The sequence below is a fragment of the Aptenodytes forsteri genome, unplaced genomic scaffold, assembly GCF_000699145.1.
Source record: "Aptenodytes forsteri isolate BGI_AS27 unplaced genomic scaffold, ASM69914v1 Scaffold258, whole genome shotgun sequence".
NCBI classification, from domain to species: domain Eukaryota; kingdom Metazoa; phylum Chordata; class Aves; order Sphenisciformes; family Spheniscidae; genus Aptenodytes; species Aptenodytes forsteri.
In genome coordinates, this window is record NW_008795250.1 from 2,685,601 (window position 1) to 2,710,007 (window position 24,407).

At 42.7% G+C, this 24,407-nt stretch overlaps 1 protein-coding gene across 1 annotated transcript in view; it reads right to left on the minus strand.

The window, feature by feature from the left end:
• Positions 1–22,900, minus strand: part of BBS4 (Bardet-Biedl syndrome 4) — a 42,680-nt gene extending 19,780 nt beyond the window's left edge. Inside the window, exons 1-2 of the mRNA XM_019471970.1 lie at positions 22,741–22,900; positions 3,409–3,488 (exon numbers count right to left, since the gene is read on the minus strand). Of these exons, the coding sequence (XP_019327515.1) occupies positions 3,409–3,488; positions 22,741–22,900 (240 nt within the window). The remainder of the gene's footprint in view (positions 1–3,408; positions 3,489–22,740) is intronic.
• Positions 22,901–24,407: the final 1,507 nt, after the last annotated feature.

Consider the following 24,407-nt stretch of genomic DNA (forward strand, 5'->3'; position numbering starts at 1 on the left):
AAAGGCACTGGACTGCGGCTGGGACAACTACAAGAGCGCACAGAAGAGTGCAAGCTCGTCACTATGTGTGAAGAGCACTGTGCCAGGAATACCGTAGCCCTTTTAGTATTTCTCTGTTCATTCCTATTACCAAAGATAATTAGATATTACCTGCGGAAAATGCCACAAGGAATCTCTGAAAGCATCCTCTGCTGATAAGGGTATCTACTCTAGGCCCTTTGTGAAGAAATAAATTGAATTGGACCAACTGCAGCTGAGTCAATGAAAGCCAAATGAACAAATGACGAGTACATGGGAAAAGGAAGGGGAAAAAAAACCTGATGAAAACGTAAATTCTCGCTGACCACATTCATGCAGCTGACAGTTCGGGGTGTGGGTGCAGTTTGGCTATATTCCATAGTTACACGACTCAAAATCATAAAACTGGTCAAAAAGAGCAACCTTTGGGAGGACGAGCACTGTGGCTACGAACAAAGTGCATCATTTCTGCTCTGTGACTCCTCTTTTGCTCAGAAGTGGAAGAGACAAAGGGGGGAAAAGCAAGATTTCTGGGCTAGCAATAACCTGGTGCTCATCTGGCACTTCTGTCGAGCATATGACAAGTACCAGCATCCCCTGCCTCCGAGACGAATATAAATAAAGGACCTGAAAACAAGGAGGAAAATTGAACCTCAAATATAGCACATAGAAGGAAAGCAGGGTGAAGGCAAGGAAGGTTATTACTGAGAACCCTCACTCATAGAAAGAAAACTAAAGAAAGGAAGGAAAAGGAAGAACAAGTCTAGGCTGCTTTTCTCAGATCTGTATCTGCTAATATATCTGTATTATACTCGTTACAAAGTACATTATTATAGCGCATTCAGCTCGGACATAACCAAGCATCTCCTGAATACAGATGCTCTATATTGCTCCATCTACAGTTTCTCAGAGCAAGAGAGGGCAACAGAGGTGCTCCATCTACATAAAACCAGTTTCTCAGAGCAAGAGAGGGCAACAGAGAGCTGTCTTTTAGAGAGATCTGATTAATTCTATAAGCCCTAAAAAATCCCACAGCAAAAGGCTTTGAGCTGCGAAATATGATCTGTATTCCCAGCTTTTCCTCCCAAGTTTATTTAACTCGCCGACAGAATTTAGACATACTGGCAGGAGACCAACCAGCATGAGCGATTTTAATTAATTAAAAGCATCTGGTAATTTTAATAATTCCTTCCTCGCACATAACAGAAGCGGAAGATTTCTGTTGTGAGAAACGGTTAGGGGGCAGGGCTGGAATTGATGCTGCAAGCAGAAAGCACAGTTTATTAGCTTTGCATGCGAAGAGCGTGATCACTGCTTAGCAGGGCCTGTCCCTCCTCTCCCCCCACTCCTCTCTGCCTGTGCGATCGCAGGGGATGCTGCAGCCACAGGCTCCGGGGGGTGTTTGCCTTGCATCTTGCTGGGTAGAAGGAGAGGTGAATCAAACAGCCAGTGTCACTAATCTCTCGCTGAAATGAGCAGCAAAATTTCTCAAAAGCTTGGCAACACCAAAACAGACGCAGGAGTGGCACTGTAAGGGTTAAAATCAATTTAATGCCTTCACTTTGGGGAGCTAATGTACACAAACAGTTTTTTCTTGGCCTTTTACATCATTGAAAAATATGGGAGCTTTCAAAACCGTGTTAGAGAGGAAGCATTTCAAAGCACTGAGCGGGAAAGAGGGTCTAGCAAGATTCAGACAAAAGTTAATAGCATCACAGGTCACTCGTTTCTTAGCTGAGTCTTGAAAGAAAATTAATGGAATTTAACAAATGCCCAAACTATACTGAAATCAAGGAGTCAACAGCAATTTAAGCCATTGGGGATACTGTCAATGCCACTTTCATTTTTGAAGGTATTAGCCCCAAATAGCACGTTTGGGAATGTCTATGCTTATAACGTATAAGGACAAGCACCCGGAGCATCCAGGTTAGATCCATAACCCCACGTAACACCAGCAGAGAGGGACAGAGACTACCAGAGGGCATCTCAGCCCACCTAAGACCTGAATCGCCTTTTGGACGTGCCTATCACCCCTCAATGACTGAAGAAGCATCCTGGCATGCTGAGGTTCCTATCTTCTTTGGGACAAACCCAGGCCTCTGAGCACACATCCATCACATCTGGGCGAAAGGATGGAAGATCATTTAACCAGCTATGGTCTGGTGCCAAATTCTTCCAACTGCAAAAAGCCTGTTTTGCGAGCCCTGAGGAAAGGCTTTGCTGCCTTTTACTTTGACAGCTATTGCAAAGCTGGCCTGCCAAGCAAAAGAGTATTAGCTGTCTTTTCGCGATTTTTTTCCCCGTATTTGGCTTGCTTCCATGACTGATGAAGACGTGGAGAAGTCAATATTGCCATTGTATCATCCACTTGGTTATTTTCACTGTTTTCCTGAGCCACACATCTTTTCTGCACTCTGTGATTCTACATCCCATCACAGCAATGGTGAAAGTACACAATCAGAGACCAAACAAATGCAGTCAGATCAACAGAAAAAGGAAACAATTTTCTATTTAGATTGCTAGTCCAACTTTTGTTTGTATCTGTTTAAACCAAGATCTGAGAGGAAATTGCTCTGCTGATGATACAGCCCTCCGGCTCCATTAATTAAAAGTTAAATGAATTTGCTCCAGCCTGCCACTTTCCTAAGCACCCCCAGGAGTTCTCCAGCAGAGAGAGACAAGTCCTGACCAACCCTGGTGTTTCAGAAGCAAAAAAGCCTTTTCAGATCTTCTGTGCACATGACAGAAACAGAAAGGCAACTCTTACTCTCCTCCTCCTGCCCACTGGTGCATCGTCTTCAATAGCTCGTGTTCATTTTATCAGGAAAGCACACCATTTAATAATAGATTTGCCACTTCCGTAGTCCACTTCCTATTATAATCCCAAACAAACAACCACTTCGAAGCTACCCACCAAACCCAGGAGAAATTAAAGAGTGCAATGTATCATGTGTAAAATGAAAGAACTGTGTTCAAGGGTAACCAAGATTTTTTTTTTGTTTAGACTTGGTAGTAATGTTTTACTCTATTGAAGTGTTTTTCATAGCATCTCCGTAGTACCATTGAGAGACCTGCGCTACGGAACTGCGTTATTATCACTTTGGAAGACCCTATTCATCTCTTGGAACAAGAGAGGTTTGTAATTCTTTACATTTTTCCACTCCCAAAGACATACTGAGCTCACAGAACGCTCCAGAGAACTGCACACATGAATCCTGAAGGTAGCCAACGATTCAAGAACATCAAAGTTATTTTACTTGTATTTTCTCCTGGTCCTCTTATTCCAAAAGAAGTCAGGAAAGAGGGTGGTTTGAAAACTGGTACGAAAACTATCATTTCATAACATTAGTAAAATAGATCCTAATGCAAAGTCTCAAAAGCAGCTCTTACCTTACACTCGTCGTAGTCTCTGCGAACATACAGCAGATAGATCAACCAGTTTTTCCTCTCCAGGATTGGTAACTCCGGCGCTACATGTAAAATATTAACAGAATACAGGAAATCAGACTGATCAGCAGAGAAACTGGGCACAGTACAGAGATATTCTAAACTGCCTAATTATAGAATCATTAAGGCTGGAAAAGACCTCTAAGATCATCGAGCCCACCCGTCAACCCAACCCCACCATGCCCACTAAATCATGTCCCTAAGTGCCTCATCTACATGTCTTTTAAATACCCCCAGGGATTGGGACTCCACCACTTCCCTGGGCAGCCTGTTCCAATGTTTAACCACTCTTTCAGTAAAGAAATTTTTCCTCATGTCCCATCTAAACCTCCCCTGGCGCAACGTGAGGCCGTTTCCTCGCGTCCTATCGCTTGTTACTTGGGAGAAGAGACCGACCCCTCCTCGCTACAACCTCCTTTCAGGGAGTTGTAGAGAGCGATGAGGTCTCCCCTCAGCCTCCTTTTCTCCAGGCTGAACAACCCCAGTTCCCTCAGCCGCTCCTCATCAGACTTGTTCTCCAGACCCCTCACCAGCCTCGTTGCCCTTCTCTGGACACGCTCCAGCACCTCGAGGTCCTTCTTGTTGTGAGGGGCCCAAAACTGAACACAGTAGTCGAGGTGCGGCCTCACCAGGGCCGAGTACAGGGGCACGATCGCTTCCCTACTCCTGCTGGCCACACTATTTCTGATACAGGCCAGGATGCCATTGGCCTTCTTGGCCGCCTGGGCACACTGTCGGCTCATGTTCAGCCGGCTGGCGACCAGCACCCCCAGGTCCTGTTCCGCCAGGCAGCTTTCCAGCCGCTCTTCCCCAAGCCTGTAGCGCTGTGTGGGGTGGTTGTGGCCGAAGTGCAGGACCTGGCACTTGGCCTTGTTGAACCTCATACAGTTGGCCTCAGCCCTGTAAGCACAACTAATTCAAGAACTGCAATTGCACCGGGCAGTGCAATTAATCATTCGACTTGAAGCCTGGAGTGCAGACATACAACCAGTGTCCAGTTTCATTTTACTTCTCAAACTGATGGATAAAACACATTGTTCAAGATAGACACTAAATAAGACCTCTTAGCAGAAAACCACCACCTCGAAAGACTTGAGGCATCTGCTCCCTCTGGTGCAAACAGCTCCAAGCACCATCTACGCACATTTTAATTCAACACCAATGCTGGTCTGATGAAATTGGTTCTTCCAAATATGCAAGAAGCAGCTTGGAGGAAACGAGTTGGATTCACATTTTGGAACTAGGGAGAAGAATCAAATGTCTTTAAAATAAATTTCTGGGAGTGAATGAGAAGGAAATGGGCGATACACTCAAAAGGAGATTTTGAAGATGCTGCCGATCTGAAGGTGTGAATAATTTAAAGAGGTCAAACTTAGTTTTTTGAAACTGTGAAGGGACTATGAAACATCACAGGTCTGAGATACTGTGAAGCTACTGGCAGAAAAACATATTTGATGCAGTGGAGGAGAAAGACCTGTGCTCCGGCATTTCAATTGTAAGGAGCTTGCAGCAGTAATTACAGCAAATCACGAATGGATGTTGCTTAGTGATATTCACGTTGGGTTTAAAAGTTTAACACACTGCTGTGCATTTCATTAAGACTTGAAATGTATTGCTTGTTACTCGTTTCTACAGTTCAGATGCCGGTAGCTGAGAGGTAACCATAGCAACTGGCAAAAAAGCTATATGTTTGCAAGTCAATATTATGACAGAAGTGCAGAAGCAAAGCAAGGCGAGAACTGTCGCGGGAGCCAGGGCAGTGGCGAGGGCGATACAGCACAAGGCCACCTTCTCCCAGCCCCGCCGAGGACGGCACAGACCCACACTACCGATGGAGATGCAGGTTCCAGCAACCCAGAGCAGAAGGTATTATTTGAAGCGGTCCGCAGTCCCCTCTGCCAGCCGGCGGCACGGGTCACGATCAGATGTAAGAAAGAAGAAACTCTGCAGCTGGAAGGACTGAATCATGTCGGGAGACATTATTGGTGCAAAGTGTTATTATCTTTTAGAAACGCTGAGCTTTAATCATGCAAGGACTGCACCTGCGGCTAGTAGCAAACACATCTCTCGAGCATACCAGGCTCTCCCCCACAATTCACACCAAGTCTAGTATCACTGAGAGCACTTAAAAACAACTAGAATTTCTTCTGCTGATGAAGTTGAAAAAAATGTTGTGAAGCCGTTCTGGTTTTGTTGTTGTTTTTTTGCCTTAAATTCCAGAGTATCCAGCATTCTGGTTTTGTTGGTTTTTTGCCTTAAATTCCAGAGTATCCAGCCAGATTTATACTAGAGCTGAGGTTTAAGTGTGCACACCAGCAAATTAAGGTCAAATATCTCATAAAGAAGGTTCAGCTACCCTAAAAACAAATAGAAAAATCGCAGTCCAAACAAAAAAGTAATCCAAACAAGCTAAGCTTACGGAAATGCACAGATCAGGGATCCAAATATTCTCAAATTCTGCTTTACTGTGTGATATCTGGATCTTTGTAAGTTACTTACTTACTGTGTAAGTAAGACATTTTAATATGCGTCTTCTCAGATGAGATTAATTGATTTCTGATGACCTCATGTTTTCCATTTGTCCTTCTTACAGTGAAACCATGAAGGGAAGAGTTAAGAGGCTGCCTAAATAGCTACAAATTGATTGAAAAAAAACACTATTTCATAAACAGTCTGGAGGGCTGCTGTTCTGAAGCCAGTTGAGGGGTTACCTAATTCATTAACAGATTCGTAATGACTTCCCTGTGTAAGTTATTACGGGTGCCGGGGTTTGACAGAACTTTCTTTTCCGAGAAACACAGCACTTGGGGATGCTAGAAATGCACTGCAGAAAGCGGCCAGACTTGCGTGCTCTTCTTGCGCAGTGTCTCCTGGTGCCACTATCCGATCCAAAATACTGAACCAGACTCGTGTCTTGGGCACCTCATGGTTTCTTTTGTAAGCGTGGATTTAAAAGCAGACATTGCGGACTCTATTGAACCATAAAGATTTCAATTACAGTCAAAACTAAAGTATACTTTGCCATTTTGTGCCTACTAATACATCTTAAAATTCCAAAATTCTGCATCATTACATAAAATAAAAACTGTTTTAAATAGGCATTAATCAGAAGACCGTCCAGACATACCCTACCCAGTCTCCTACCTGATACTGCCTGTAGCGCACGCCTTACTGGGAGGTTAAAAAGAAAGAGAGAACCATAAATGTTAAAATATGCAGAAAAGCTAGCTGGCTGGGGTGTGTTGCCAGCTGAGAGGGGAGAGACCAAATTATGTTAGAGCCTACACGAATGTTTTGGGCTAAGCTAAGAGGACAGTACATTAGCGAGCGGATGGAAAATCAGTTGTTTAATTCCTGAAGGAAAGAGCTTTTTCACACTTTTAAGACCAGAGGGACATGATACTCCACTCCCACGCTGCGGAAACGCCTGCTGAGAACAGGGTTGGGAAGGAAGAAACGCTGAATGTCAGAGTGAGTGCTGAGTAGAGTATCAAGCTGCAAAAGAAAAGGATAGAACAGACGCCGCCTGCCTTCTGGGTCCAAGACTGCAAAAACCCAGAGGAGTTACCTAAAAGAGCTGGGCTGGAGAGAAGACAGAGAAATCAAAACGCACCATCAGACACAAGTGAATGGCGTTCACATCTGCAGAGATAAAACAGTTTTGCTTCCCCCGGCAATAAGCTGAGCTAAGGATAACTATGTGGAATTGGGAAAACACATGGAGTTTCTACACTCCTAAAACTCATTTGGAAATAGCAACACACCTGACTGAGGAGACATTATCCTCCTTTCTTCTCTTCTTTTTCCCCAAGGCAAGCAAATTGAAAAAAGACAAACAATTCTGATGTCTTTCGAAAAAGATGTCTAGATTAATTCATAGATATAAGTGAATCTTATATCTGAATATGAAACAAACACACAGATTCATAGAAGAAAGTTGATAGACTCCCTGAATTTACTCCAGGAAGAAAATGGGAACAGTTTGACCCCTTCTCTGAAGAAATCCAACATAAACACCATGAACCAAATCTGGTGTGGAACCCACAGAGGGCAGGGAAGAGAGGAAGGACATAGAAACTGTGAGGAAATTAATAAATTTGACACAGGAACAGGTCTGATCCCCCCCCAAAAGGCTGTGGGAAGTAAAGGATTATTACCAGGCTCTATATTCAGATGCAGAAAGAAGTAAGGCAAATTATTTATATACCTCTCCAGAGCCACAACCACCTTAATCCGCATTTCTGTTTTTCCATGAAAGCAGCGAGATACCTACTTCTGGTGCATTTATCTCCCTTAGATTTGCTCCCCCAGCCTGCTGATAAGGATTGTCCCAGTGCAAAGGGTCACTGCATTTTTCTGAAGAAAAGGGAAATACAAATCCCCGGCTATTTGGGACTCTAGCTCCAGAGAAAGGGAATAAAACATTCTGTGCCTTCTGAAAGGACCCAATTCAATCACTGCTGGTCGTAGTATCCATATATTTCTTCCAAGTTTAATAACTACCCACAGAATACCTAACCACACACACACAGATGATGTGTGTCACTCAGCTCTTGCTGCATCAGCCTGAACAGTGACGTATGGCTGGATCCGGCCAGGGGGGCTGCTACGAGGGGCAGAAGAACAGAAAGAAGCACCGGCAGCACGCCTCAGTCTTCTCAAATACAGGGATGATCGGGAACAGTGGAGGCTCCATATGGCATATAATGGTTTGCAATCTCACACTAATTGGAGCCAAGAACACATACTCTCGCAACCGGTTGCTCAGAAGGTTTCTGCACGGGGAAAGGTCGCCAAATTTGGCCCCGCCAGGAGGAGTTGAGCATGTTCGTCAAGTCCCTCAGGCTGCGTGCATTGCAATTTTCCACTTTTTTCAATATATGGACCTTCAGAAGTTCCTCATATGTAACTGCTGTCGGAAAAGGACCTGGGGGTGCTGGTCGACAGCCGGCTGAACATGAGCCGGCAGTGTGCCCAGGCGGCCAAGAAGGCCAATGGCATCCTGGCCTGTATCAGAACTAGTGTGGCCAGCAGGAGTAGGGAAGTGATCGTGCCCCTGGACTCGGCACTGGTGAGGCCGCACCTCGAACCCTGTGTTCAGTTTTGGGCCCCTCACTACAAGAAGGATGTCGAGGTGCTGGAGCGTGTCCAGAGAAGGGCAACGAGGCTGGTGAGGGGTCTGGAGAACAAGTCTGATGAGGAGCGGCTGAGGGAACTGGGGTTGTTTAGCCTGGAGAAAAGGAGGCTGAGGGGAGACCTCATCGCTCTCTACAACTCCCTGAAAGGAGGTTGTAGCGAGGTGGGGGTCGGTCTCTTCTCCCAAGTAACAAGCGATAGGACGAGAGGAAACGGCCTCAAGTTGCGCCAGGGGAGGTTTAGATTGGACGTGAGGAAAAATGTCTTTACTGAAAGAGTGGTTAAACATTGGAAGAGGCTGCCCAGGGAAGTGGTGGAGTCCCCATCCCTGGGGGTATTTAAAAGACGTGTAGATGAGGCACTTAGGGACATGGTTTAGTGGACATGGTGGTGTTGGGTCGACGGTTGGACTTGATGATCTTAGAGGTCTTTTCTAACCTTAATGATTCTATGATTCTGTGCTGCAGATCATATGAAAACATGCTTTTCTTTGTCACATTTCACAGAGCCCTCACAAACAATCCAGGCACTGCAGGGATGCAGGGACTACAGGTTAGAAAATGGTAGTTTATACCACTCTAGCAGTGGAAAAAAAAAAAAGCCACTATTTTCTGTAAATCAATCTGCTCAAGGGCCAGCCCAAGAAAACGCAATCATCCAAAAATTTGGTATCTACAGTGAAAAGGGTTTATAACTTACGTAATTATCTTTTGGCCTCTCTTTTCTGGGATTACAAAAGTCCAGTCTCATTAAGCAACTGCAACAGGGAGCCAGGCACCAAATATATGATTAAATACCTCAGTCGAGAGACATGCCGGTTTCTTTGAAGTGTTTTGATTTAATTCAAAAGGGAATCCATCTGATCCCCTGCTTTCTCAGTGGCCAGTGATTGATTGCACAACCCACTTCCAGCAATGTGATTTTTCTTTCTGACAATGCTCCTTTAAGGAAGCCATTGGAGCGGAAACCCCGACAGAATCAGAGTAAGATCATCAGATTTGTATCTGTGCTGCGCTATCATCATTCTTCGCTTTATTCATCCTCTTATAGATTTTCTCAAAGGACTGAAAAAAAAAATAATCAGAGTTACTCCCTTTTGTGTAAACCTCCCCAGGAAATTATTTTGTGCTTGTATCTTCATATTGGGTAATTATAGCTTAGATATGAACTATCAAACAGTGGGGTTTAGATTTAACAAAAGGGTTTTGAAATTGCTGTAAAGAGAGAGGAGGAAAAAACAGCCCCAGAAGGCTCCTATCAAATTTCACGGAGGAAACGATTGCTAAAGCACCAGCCGTCCTCTTGAGTAAACTGCCAGATGCAAGGAGACCATTTTTGTTGTGGGAGTAAAGCCAGGTAAACTGCCATGCAAGGAGACCATTTTTGTTGTGGGAGTAAAGCCAGAGTAAAGTGGACTTCAACAACTCTAGCCATCAGACAGCCTTTCACCCATCACCTTATTTTCTCCAGCGTGCAAACTGCCAGCTACCTGGAGCACCTTAGCACCCTTCCTGTGAAAAGCACAGATCAGCTATGGCTCTCTGAGGTGGAGAATTTCACGGAGGAAACGATTGCTAAAGCACCAGCCGTCCTCTTGAGTAAACTGCCAGATGCAAGGAGACCATTTTTGTTGTGGGAGTAAAGCCAGAGTAAAGTGGACTTCAACAACTGTAGCCATCAGACAGCCTTTCACCCATCACCTTATTTTCTCCAGCGTGCAAACTGCCAGCTACCTGGAGCACCTTAGCACCCTTCCTGTGAAAAGCACAGATCAGCTATGGCTCTCTGAGGTGGAGAAGGAGCTCACGTTCACATTTTAGTCTCATCATACTAAAAAAACAGGTCAGAGCCCAACTCTCCCTCCACCCCAGCTTAGCAGAAAGAGTCTGAGCCCCAGTTCACTCCCCGTCCCTCCAGCTTTGCAACCCAACCTTGCAGCAAACTGAACAAGAGCAGCAAGAACAGCCTGGAGGAGAAGCAAAGAAGCAAGACTCAAGAAGACGCAAAGAAGAACCTGTTACCAGACCAAAATCCATAATAACCTAAACCACACGTAACATACGGCACAAGGAGAGGACAGAAAATCTTCAGTAAAGTAATTAAATGAAAGTATTTTATTTTTTTCATTCTAGAATAGCCTCATGAGCCATGGTCTGGATCCATTGCGGTAGGTACCACGTACATGGGTAAGATTATCCAAAAAGCCTAATTTGGATCCTGACTCAACTGACCCTTTCCAAATTCTAATTAAAAATTGCATGTTGTAAAACAGCGTTCAAGCACACAGGTTATTTTCAAAATTAATAAACACAAGAGGCAATGACTCAAGTCTCTATTGTAACATTTTGCTGTCGAGAGCTGCACCAAAGAAGAATTTGGTAAAGTGCATCTTGCTCTAAAGAAATCAAAGCAGGAAGCTTTGCTGCGGCGAAGCCACAAGGGAGCGAGGTTATCATCTCCTATCATCGGGCAAGGCTCGCTCTAATGCACAGAAGCAGGATTGATCTTTTCGATTTGAGATTCATTTCCCATTTTAAAGTAATTCTGGTCATCGGCTTACCAGCAAACTCACAACGGCATAAATATCTGCTACTGGAAGAGACCATCCAAATCTGAGAGGCAACACATGAAAGTCTGTCTGGACCAACATCCACCCCACCCTTCAATTCCCAACTCAGCCTCCTGGGGAGATTTGCTGACATTATTGCCAGGGTGACAATTATTCCCACTTGCAGAGCTTGGGGAAGGTTTACTGTCGGGCATAGCTGCGGTTGCAGTCGAAAATGAAGCTTGGTGCTCTCACAACTGTGTTAAATAAGCACTGATAGGGAGGGAAAGGCTAGGATGAAACCAGCTGTGCGTATCTCCTTTTTGCCTTGAGCTTCACAAGCTGCCAGTGCGAGGAATTACACTACCGTTTGTAAACGGTAGTCACACTACCGGTGACAGAGAGGTAATGAGTATCTTCTAAACAAGAATAATATTAAAATAATAAGGCACGAACTCAAATAGCTACTGTAAAACAACGTACCACTGCCAGGGAATTGTACTTTCAAAATAAGGTATGAATAACGGCTAGAAAGTGTTTTTAAGCTATAATATCAAGGTTTTTAGATTTAAAAATAACAGATTGCCTTGATATCAGAGGAGCATCCTACAAATTCCTAGCTAGGCTGGTGCACAGACAAATTTAACAAGAAATCCTTTTCCTTACTCAGACACTCAAAGGCTTTTATTGAGACTGTAGCAATATAAATACATTATAGCTTTGAAAGAAAACTAATACAAGAACATTGGCCTTCCTACGCCCAGATCCATCTTTGGAGTTTGAAAACTGCATAAATGGAGACATAATGTATTCAAAACTCAGTAATGATGGAAAATCACCACCCAGAAGAGGTTGTTTATGCTGTATTTCACTCATCGCGTGTCAGTATACGTGTATGTATATAGGTGAGTATACACATATGTATATATGTGAGAATACAGGTGTTTGTGTACACAAATACCTGTAAAATGGATATAAACAACAGAAAAAAGGAGCGAGCCCTTTACTGTAGCCATTCTCTCTGTTTAATCCCCTTTTCCCTGTTTTTCCTTTTGCAAATTGCTGCCGAAACACCTTTAAATCAAACAATAAACCCGTGTGGTTCCTCATTATTTACAGTCAGCTGGGGTTAATAAAACTCATCATATACAATTCTGGTGCTAGCAAGAAAGCCATAATTCATAGCTGTGATCTTACCGTCGTGTATTAATAGCTTCACAATAACGCAGAGAAAACTGGAAGGAGACTGAAAAACAGCAGCAGGTTTAAACGAAAAAGCAACATTTCTGACTCTACACCTCCCCCTGCAGGAACATTAGCCAAAGCTATATAGAAGAGCTGAAAATGGTATCTTAAAGCTGATTTATACACTAGGGCGAAGAAAAAAAAAGGGCATTTTCTGTTGCTAGTTTACACTGCATAAATCTGAAAGAGTTGCTAGCTCAGACTTCAGTGTTTTTTCTGTTTTAAGACATTTAAAGTTCTGAGTTACTCCAAATAAAAATGTTTTTATTTACAAGACAAATACCTACACAGATTATTCAATATCAATGTCTTCTAGTACGTGCTGCTCAAGTTTAACCTTAAGGTAAAGTGGGAAGATCTGTAAATAAATACACACTTGTGACCACTCCGGACTTCCCAGTGCCACAGCGAGGTTCCCAGCGGTAGAAGCAGTCTGGTTACCGGGAAATCTCCGTTAGCAGTACCAGGATGGTGAGATACCACTCTGCAATCCTGACTCCATTCGATGGGGGGGGGGGGGGAATTACGTACATTAGCACAAATACATTAGCCTGATCATTATGATACAAAAAATTTGATTCAAGACTAATATGGCTTGATTCAAGCCTCAAATTTGATTCAAGCAAATAACATTGGGGTGGAATTTAGTAACAAAGGCGTACTTTAAAAAGGAAATTGAAAAAGTATAATCTTCTTTATTTGCTTAAAAAATCAAAACTGAAAGTCTGTTTCCTCTGCGCGAGCCAATTTTGACCATCAGCGCTGACTGCCGAGCAGAGACACGCGCTCTGAACAGAAGAAAAACAAGGATCTGAAAGAGCTTTTGCTATTTTTGCTTTTAAACACAAGCTAATCTAGAAAAAAAATAGGCTGATTTGCACAACAGTTCTCAAATCCCTGAGGATGCAGACTCTTCGCTTGGAGATATTCAAGGATCCAAGCCTTGGCATAGCACCCCAACTGTTATCTTCTCCATTTAAACCATTTATTTCCTGCTTGATACCTTGTACTCAATATCCTGGTAGGCAAGAAGAAGACTGAGCTCCCTCCGAGTGTCTGTTTGCCAATGCTCTTCCTAAATAAAGGAGGTAGAGTACACCATCACAGAGGGCTTCTGAATAAAATGGCTTATAGATAGCACAGGAGGTCTGAGATATTAACTGGTGACTACCCGCTGTCTCCTCCCAAAGCAAAGCAGGGATGGAAGATATTTCCCCCACAAACGAAGCAACACTGGCTGCAGGCATTCCCAAAATAACCTGCGTAACCAGCTTCTCATTAATTCCAATATCAGCAGCACGGTAGCTTTGGGATTTCCAGTCTAATCCTTCCTTTGGCTTAAATTCTTATGTTTAGTCTTTTTCTGTCTACGGCGTGAGGTATTTTACATGGAAATTGAAACTAAAATCATTATAAGGCATTTGTAAGAAAAAGCTTCCCTCTTAAAAAGCAAAATAAAATTACCAACAGGGAGAGCACCACAATCCAGCCCTGACAGTCTTTGAAACTTCCCACTCAATAGGGAGTGGAAAAACCTAGAACCTGTCCTCATTTCATGCACTGCCAAACAAGAGTATTATATTAGAAGCATATTATATTAGAAGAGTATATATATATAAAACATAGAAGTTGGTCTTGCAAATGGTTCAACATTTCCTCCTCTGACACCCTATTTTTTGAATGCACAAACTTCTTCCAGACTTGTTGCCTCAGGATGAGGTTTTCCATGTTGAATGTCTGTCCCAGGATGAATATCTGCCTGTGCAGTCTTCACTCTTCCCTGCTGCACGAATGTCTTAATGATACAGTCTTTAATTACATGAGCACGTCTACAATTACAGGGACACACCAGTGTTTTCACCAGGTGCCCTGCCTCCTTCTAATGATGATGAATATTAAAATGAATCGAGGTCAGACAGTGAATGAAATTCTTGAGAAATATGAATAAAACAGTGACTAAATCACAGGACTTCTGCAGCACCTGTTACGCAGCTTAAAACGTCCGCGGCAAAGTGGACAGACCCTGGAAGGAGCGAATGAACAGTCTCTTCATTAAGACGCTGTAAAGCTGCTCATGGACAAGAAACCTCACTCCAATTTCTGTTACAAAGCTGGGAAAAATCACCTAAGCAGGCTTCCCAAAGGCAGCCACTACATGCCCATCCATCATTTTTGGCTGTACAGCTTGAAAGACATGAGAGCCGGAATCTCCCAGCCAGCGCTCGCTCCAGCAAGCAGGATGGGCAGCAGCCATGCTCTGGCCATGGAAGTGTTGCAGTATAGGCGCTCGGTAACTCGGAAAAAGCAAGACCTCAAGTATTGGGGAACCCAAAATGTCTTCTTGACAAGCAAGTATTGTCTCTTAAGAGACTTTAAAGTATAATGCATGGTTTGAGTATGACACAGGAGAACGTTGCAGCATCAGGGAATTTATCTATGGGATTTGATAGCTGAATATAAATACGACAACTGGCTATACACTGAATAATGGAGATATCTTTTATTTAAAAAGCCCTCAGTGAGCTGTTCCTTTTTCAGCGAGTCCCATCATTCCTGTGCAACAGATGATGTTGGAGCGCTGGACTAAAGCCAACGTGTAATTGTGTCACTAAAGACTCAAAGGCTCCAATTCAAGTTGCACAGACATTAATTCTGACATTCTGGGATGCATCTCCTTTAACTTATATGTCTGAAAATTAAGACATCTGAGTTACTTGCCTTGGGCTGTCTTTAAGGTAAAGGAGAGGAATACGCATCCTCGGGGAGTGATTTATCGCATCCCAAGATAGGTGGCTGGGAGAGGTCAGAGGAATGACATCAGATGGGCTTTCCACTAACTAAATATGGAGCACAGGTGATCTGCTGAGACTTGTTCTACGTCAGAGATATCTCAACTCAGAAAGATGAATCCCACCCTTCCTAAATTTGTTACTTACTATTTTTATAAAATTATTTTTAAATTCACAATAGGAGATGCCATTTTATCTGTAAGCAGCACGCCAACAGATAAACGTGAAGTTGAATGCTCTAAAATACAAAAGAAACTTGCCTAGCACCAAGGACTTCAGAGGAACTTCAAAAAATAAATTTACCAGTTTAAATGTGACCCTGAAGTAATGTGTTGCAATTGTACAGTTAGATCCTCTAAAAGCTGAGCTATTGTAGTCCACCCTCCTCCTGATCCTAATCCAGTGTAATATATTTCTTAATTATCAAATTATCAAAAGACACTCAGATTATACTCGCTTTCTACAAGAGGCAGCACTTTTATGGCACTATTCATTGCCTAATTAAGTTTGCAACAGGCTTAAGAAGCAGATACCGATTTTCCTCTTTACAGAGAGGAAATGAAGTAGGTTGACAACTGCGAGAAGACGTAAAGCTAGAACTGAAACTATGAATCTTCTGATTTAAAAATTAATGCTAAAATTTTACAGTGATACTAGTCTTAACAGAAAAACACACCTGCTATGCTGTCTGCAGAGGATTCCCTGTTCCTCTAATCACAGATATTAATGTACACACACAAGAGGGCAGAGCTGTGCTAGCACATCTAAACTTAAATATTCCCAGTTCTTTGTGGTGCAGGGATCACTGGGTTGTTATTTTGGGGAGAAGAGGATGAAGTGAAGTATATAAATACAAGTATATATACATATAATATGTATATTATATTATACATACAAGTATATAGTAATTACCCAGAAATGGTAATTCATTTTTTTAATCTCACTATTCAAAACTAACAGCTGCATTAGATCCTGAACAAAATACACACAGCACTACTACCCACTTATTGCAGAGATGAAAATATCAGATTCTCTTATATTGTTCCTCTACACAGATATTAATGTACACACACAAGAGGGCAGAGCTGTGCTAGCACATCTAAACTTAAATATTCCCAGTTCTTTGTGGTGCAGGGATCACTGGGTTGTTATTTTGGGGAGAAAAGGATGAAGTGAAGTATATAAATACAAGTATATATACATATAATATGTATATTATATTATACATACAAGTATATAGTAATTACCCAGAAATGGTAATTCATTTTTTTAATCTCACTATTCAAAACTAACAGCTGCATTAGATCCTGAACAAAATACACACAGCACTACTACCCACTTATTGCAGAGATGAAAATATCAGATTCTCTTATATAAAACAATGATGTAATCACCAACTAATCTACGTTATTTGGAAACCATTTTCTTCCCACAAGGTTGTAGGTTCAAATGGGCTAAAAAAATCTGGCTTGCACATGGCCAAATGGAAACGAATTGGTACGTACAGATACCAGGAACTGCATTTGCTCCCCCACAACCATGACATTTCCACTAACGTCTTTTCTTTTTGACACACTTAAAAGTATTAATTAATTTAACTCAAGGGGGTTGTTTTTTATCTGGATTTCTCAGGCAGCTTCACTCTTACAAGTTCAAAGGCAGCTTTGAAGCCGGCTCAAAGAATGGATTTATATTGATTTAAGAAAATGTATCAGGAGTTCAGAAATGATCAGCTCTGCAGTGCGCAGAATCGACTCCTCGGGGTACTAAAAAGTTCCTGCTCTTCAGAGTGCTCGAGCCATTAAAATACCTGCAGGAGCAGGAGGGATCCCCATCGGTTCATCTGCGGGAGCTGACCGGAGAGAGATGCATTTTCACAGGACAGATCATCAGAAGCCACTAATCTACTTTGCATAATACGAAAGTTATTTATTATCTAACAGTCCCATTTTGAGATTGGTTATCGTCATGAGCACTTTCTAACCAGCGTCAATACCAGATAAAGTGAGCTTTACTGCCCATCAAATCAGCACGTGCAATTATTTTTTATTAGAACCCATTGACTACGCCCTTGTCTTCAAGGATGAGCACCCACATGAAAAGGACGGCACCAGTATTTGAGCTAAATACCGACATGGGATTTAGCTGGACAAGAAGAACACACACCGCTTGAGAATATTTCAAAGTTCAATTAAACAAAAGAAACTACCCTGGCAAGATGCAAAATACCGTGTCGTTGTCACCTATCCAAAACACAGGTTTCTGTGTGGTAAAAGTGTGGTAACTTTGAGCCACAAAGAAGAACACCCTCATTACCGCAGAGTTTAAGAACAGGATACAACCACAGCTTTAAAACACACATTTACATTACACACTTCCCTATTTCTATTACCTAATTTATCTGCAATAGCCAAATGTAATCAAGCTTTGCTATTACTTACAAAGGCACGCCGAGCACTTGTGTGTTTATCGCTGATAAACCTACTTTTAGGTTTCATCAGCTGTTTTAATCTCGGGTCAGTAACTTACTTTCTCTCCGAAATGGAGAATGTAATAAAAGCAGAGAGAACTTCATTTCTTCCCTTTCAATGACTCGCCATGGCCTTACGAGACATTTTTGCTAGTTATGCTCATAATCATACAACACAGAAGTGGAACTCGCCTGAAAAAAAATAAGATGAAGACTCACAAGCCTTGAAACATCCAGACACCTGGTTTCTTTTACAGAAGTGCTACATACCTACAAAGTATCCAACAAATACCCCAATGCCCAGGACTGGGGAGAACACTTAATCCCTGCTTAACCCCTTTTACAATTCACAAGGGGAAGATTTTCGCTTTGAAAATTATCTACCTGACCCTTCCTTGGGTAAACATAGAGGTGGTTGGTAACAATTCAGAATTCTCCTTCTTCACAGTCTAATGGATTTCTAGCCCAAGTTCTTCCCAGTGACTCAAGTGAAATCTATTTTATTTTGCTTCAGTGTATTTATTATGGTACATATCTTTTTAGGGTTCTACCCTGTTATTAAAAAGCCATCACTGTATCTCAGAAAATCTGAGGTCTAATAGTTCTGTAGAAATCCAAATGCATTTAAAATTGTTCCATTAACCTCTGAACTGTTATTAGAATAACATGAGCCCAGAACTTCCTTTCTAAATATTTTTTTCCACAATAAAGGGAAACAAATTCAAGTTACATTCCATAAAAATGAACAACACAAGCTGGTAAAAGCGCTTCTCTGCTACAGTACTATCAGTTACTATAACACAGCTTGATTGGCCTGTGTGGCAAAAGGAAAGTGGAATGATGGGAGGCAGCCTATTTCAATTCAAAACCAGTAAAGCATTTCGGAAAATATCTGATTAATTTAAAATGCAGCAGGGAGATTAAAACCCCATCTCCACAGGCTGATATTAACTCTACATCGCTTCAAGGAACCGAGCTCCCTTTATTCTACCATCAATTGCTTGGGGACAAAATATCAACACGGGGAGAGTTATGGATCTTGATGTAGCAACAAAGGGAATTGATTTTCAGAGCAGCTCTCCCCACGGGGGGTAAAGGACAAAATAATGAATGGTTTTAGCTACTAACGTGTCAGCTGCTGAATAATGGTTGTCAACCAATGCAGCTACAAGATACTCTGAGGGGTTTGCCTTCAGCCGGTCCCTTTAATTTAGATTGCTAGACTTAAGAGATTTCTAACCTGATTGCTGCGTACAACGCCTTTCCCCCCCACCACCACAACCTGCTCCAGACCCTTTATACACTTGCTGAATGCTCGTCGTCTTCCCTTTGGGCTGACCTGCCTGCAAGACAGACTCTTAAATCCCAACCTTTCGGGCTCTCGCAACCTAAAAGCCACATGACGGATCAGCCCTGACAGCAGCTAATTCAAGAGCAAATTCTGCCTCTAAACTCGAAATTATTCTTGTTTAAGAGCCATAAAATCAGGTTGCTAAACAGTGGTTCTAGGCTTCCATTTTTTCTCGTCTCATGGACAGGACCAAAGGCACATCCACGGGAGGAAAGCGATGCAACAGCGAGGGGAAGCCGCGCGACTCTCAGGTTGCACGGTCCAACAAGTATTCAGCGTATTCTCATCTGCATCACAGGTCAGACTGAAAACGCGGTCTTCTGGTGTTCCATCTGGTTAAGCAACAAAACTCACATTTGTATTTTGTCATTCAAATCAGTTTTTGCAAATTTGAGATCGCGTTCTCAGAAACGTAAAGTTTAATACCTCACTCCTACCCAGTACAAACACAGGCCAGCTGTTACAGTCTGAATCCAGGCACTGTGACGATTAAAGTCAGGACTTCAGCGATGACTTGGTCATACTCTACCACATTTGTGTACGACGACTTTGTTTAGTTATTGCAATACATGCTCTACTCGGGCACAAGTTTTATCCACACCAAACTGTTCATAGGAGAGGGGCCTACGCCATTACACCATATGGTCTCTGTATTTCATAGACCTGCTTGCACTAATGTTGGTTTCAGTATCTCTCTTGCACCCTACTTGAAAATACAATGCAAATATAAAAAGGCAAATTGCTGCAACAGAAAGTTACTGTGCAATGTTTAAAAATGTCAGTTTAAAATAAGTTTAGCAGCACTCTTCTGTTCAAAGAGAACTGATGTAGATTTGCCTGGCTCCTTAAAGTTCACCTTAATTCTCCTCAGCCAAACTAAAATAGGATGAGAGACTTCCTTAAGATGTTCTAGAAAAATCTTATTTAAAAAAAAAACCTCTCATGGGAAAAAGATGGTATTCTTTCACGCCAATCTCCACAAAAGCATATACAACATCACTTTCGTTCTTTCCCCTCCTCTCTTACGTGCCCCCAGCATCACACCCACACACGGAGGACACTGTTATATCACTCCCTATTACAAATCTTTTTGCTGCCCTCATTTCCTAGAGATTAACGATCGGGCAGCTCAAATCAGCTTTTGCCCACTGCGCTAAAGGCAACACAGTCAAATGTTAAATGGCAAAGCACAAAGGCTTCCAAAGCATTTCATTTAAGAACTACCCGAGGTGTGCCAGGTACTGGAGATGCCTCAATTTACCTTAAGAGACACGAAACAGAATTACAAAAGTCACAGGCTAGATTGGTTTTTCTCTTCACCATAGTTAATTTTGAGTCAAGGGTCATATCAGTATAAAAGGGAGATCCAGAGCCATGAATAACTGGATTTCATTTACTACTTTCTCCCCTCTGGCATGCAGCTGTGCGAACACCAACGCCAAACGAAGGAGGTGGAAGGAACATTGGCTGGTAACGGAGACAGACCAATTCTTTCGCACGGCCTTTGCCCAGCCTCGGACTTGCAGCCTTCAAACCTGAAGGAGCGTTGGTGGCCCTTTCTAAAGAAGCATCCAGCTCTGTTTCAGGGCTGTTAATGCAAAATGCTGCTGAGTAGGAGAGACAACTCCTCCTCGGCAGCCACGAACAAGCAGCCCTTTATCAAACAGCAGGGGGGATCTGGAGAAGCAGTCCCATTAAGGAAGTTGCAAGCACCACAGTTCATTCTCCCAAACAATCAATATTAAATTGTGCACACTTAAAAGCAGGAAGGCACTTGACGGACAGTTTAACAAGCAAGCTGACACAGGCACGACAGCTTCTATCCAGCACACGTCCTCGGCTTGTTTGTAAGGTTGATGGGCCCATCTTTCTTTCTCAGCTATTCTGTTCGCTCATGAATTATGCAGAGTTGATTTAATAGACCTCAGCCCGCCAGGAAAGAGCGCTGGAGGGATAGTCCATCTCTCGGCAAACACCATCAGCCTGATCCCTCTACAGATGTTCTATTTAGACAACTGCAGGCGTACGCCGTCCTGTAAAAACAGATAGAAGACGCAGCCTCCCAACCCACATGGTCAGCGCAAATATCATAGATGGGACTTGCATGACGAGGCAGAACAAGGTGGAGGTTACTGAGGATGAGGAGATCAGAGTCCTAATCTTTATAGAAAAGGATGGAGACGAACCATCTCGCTGAGTGAATCACGGAAGCCATGCTAATTGGTTCAAAGGAACAGCAACCCTTGCTCTAAAAGAGTTGACAGTCAAGATAAAAGTAAATTTTGGTTTTATTTTTACTTGCATACAGCCCTGAAGCAGTAGCAATCATTTCCTCTCAGCTCTGGGCAACGTACAAAAGAGGCTTGGGCTTGTGTGAGCCAACAGCTGTAGGTCTACATCAAGCACCATCGCCAGGATAGCAACACTCTGCTCAAGTGCTGGAATTCTGCTGCCAGGAATCGGGACTGCTGCCAGGTGATGTTAGCCTGATCTCCCCAAAAGAAAAGCAAAGTGGATTTTCCAGCTTCCCAGGGCCTACATCCAAGATGAAGAACTTCACCTTCAGGCAGAAACTATGATGTAGTACCCAGCTGCCAAACAAGCTCCTTTTTAATGCCAGCATTATCACCAAGGCAGTCTCCATCACAAGGAACTTAGAAATAATGGCAGATTTCCTCCTAAAGCGTACTCTGACGGACATGTCACACATTCAGGGTAGAAAAAGGCCACGGTACAGAGCTCCCCAACTGAGCTTCCCTGAATTAAAAGGTAAGGGAAAAGGAGGACTGCTTCTGACTTGCACTGTACGTATATTGGGTTCTAGCAACACTGCAAAGTCCACTCTTAATTATAATCTGAATTGATGGGGCCCTTTGAACACTTGAGATAGGGAAATCCACACAAAAAAAACCCCCAAACCTCATCTTAGGTAGGCGCAGTGAACAGATCCATACTAGGAACATGAGCACAGCTCAGTACTGCAGAGAAGGAAACATTCATCTCGTGTGCTGGGACAAGTCACGTCGCAAGAGCGAGCCAAGAGGGGAAAAGAGAGGCTGCAACGTCAAATTGTGCTGCAGGCTTTACCGAACCCCTTACAAAATATCTTGCTTTAGTCAAACATTTTGAACCGATAACTAAAATTGTTTCTGTTCCAGTTCAGATTCACTCAAGATTTCCAAACAACAACTCGGACTGAGTTAATCAACCCTCACTTTCAGTATGAAAAAAACAACCCAAACCCAAACAAACTATAATTGAAACCAGTTACAACCTGACTGTTTGATCTCACTTGCACATCTCTTTTTCTTCAAAATTAGAAAATGCGACATGAAAAATCAACGAGACGCGACATTAGTTTCCCAAGATCATTTCTACAGCAAGACATTATGCTGAAGAACCGAAAATGAACAAACCTCTCATATTATTTAAGAAGATAAATGAGCATCAAACTCATTAGCAGCCCAACAAGTATGTACACAATAAAATCAACAGTCTCTTAGATTATAAGCAAACATGATGCAGGCTGTAGGTACAATAAGTCAGCCAGCAACGGCACTGAGCTAGTGATCATACAGATCCTAGAAAAAAGCACCCCTTCTCAGCAGCTTACAGTCTAGATAATCTCGTCTTTTCCCAGTGGACATTTATTTCTTACTATACAGCTGCACACACTATAAAGAAATGTTAAAAATCAACCGGCCTATAAGAAACACAATCATATCTTCAAACAAACCTTTTTTAGGATGCGGTTTTGGACATTCTGTAGCCACTGGCAATGAAGAAACCTGAAAAGACAGAAAAGAGGAGTATGAAATACACCAGGCAAGATTTCTTGGAGATCTCTTCCACGAAATAATCAGAAAGGACAACGGGCAAATCCCAAAAGAGGGCATAAAAATAGCATTGTTACTGCTAGACAAACTCTGCCCTGCCAAGCGCTGGTCTTCCCTAGCTATAGCTAAAGAGAGATTTCTGTTTGCCGCGTAGATTAAATAAACGCACTCATTTTATGGTACATCCTTGTTCTGTAGGCTCACTGCCATTTATTAGGATTCTAGAAAGTGATCATTACCTTGTAAAAAAACAGAACTCAAGCATTTAAGATGCTAATTAGAGATCACACAGGAAAATGTCAAAAGCATTTCTTACAGAACGTTTATAAAGTTAATTAGAACAAAGGCGTTCCTGGGGAACCATCAGAGTCTGCAGGCGCACGAGCACAGCGACGTCCCATCGCACGGTAGGCAACAAACCTCGACCTGCAAATATTGCCCAGAGCTCACGGACAAGCAGGTACCCAGTCCGTGGAAAAGAAATGCATTTTATACTTTTTTTCTTACTTTGCATCAAAAATCAAGCCTTCACAGAAGAGAAACATGATTACGCAGGGAAGCATTTTTATTTTTGACTTCCAGTTTCTTGGGGAAGAGACATTCCTCACTCCTCTTCCCCAGACACGACACAGGATTTTACAGACCTGTGTTGCCTCCCCTCTCCTTAATAAACAATTTTTTAAAGTGGAGATTCAGTCTACCCTTATTCCTTGTAATGTTCTGGTAACATTTTCTCCTTCTACTCTCATTTTTTATTGGAGGTGGGGAGGACCAGAACTGCGTACAGTATCTGAGACACGGAAACACCCCAGGCGTATGCAGGAAAGGCTTTTACCAGCTTTGTTTCTTAATAATTTCTAACATTTTATACAACTTTCTGTTTCCTGTTGTGAAAAGCTGAGTTGATACTTTCACAGAATTACCTGGCTCCAAGAACTCGTTCCTAAGCAGCAATAACCAGCACAAAGCCCTCATTGTTTTTATATATTTGCAATTTTTTTTTAATCTGTACACATCGTTCCAATTCTGAGTCCTGTCACTCGGCACTGTGACACTACTTTCCTGTAGTTTCTCGTCTTTACTCCTCACCTGAATAACTTTCTGGCCATCCTTTGGTCCAGATCATTTCTAGATACACTGAAGAGCAACACAGGCTTGGTACCGATCCCCGCAGGGCTTCGTTAACGACCACTTTCCACCACAAAAAAAAAAGAGCATTTATTCCTTCTTTCTGCTCCTCACCTTTTGATCAGCTACTTATCCATGAGAGGATTTTTTTTTTTTTTTGCCTTATTCCAAGACCATTTATTTTCCGTAAGAGCATCTGACGGTAAGGAGTCAGGCTGCAGGACACAGCCCGCTCGGCGGGCAGAACGAGGGCCATTTTGCAGGAGCGCCCAATACAGGGGGGGAAGTGAGCTGCGTTGGACGATGAGAAAGGCTTCGGTTACCCCAATAAAAGCCAGAATAAGGCTGAATTTCCATTATGTTTTCAATACCAAGCGTGCAAAGGTTAAAAACTCGCTCTTAAAAGCAGCTCCCGCCCAAGCCCCGGCCCCCCCTCGCC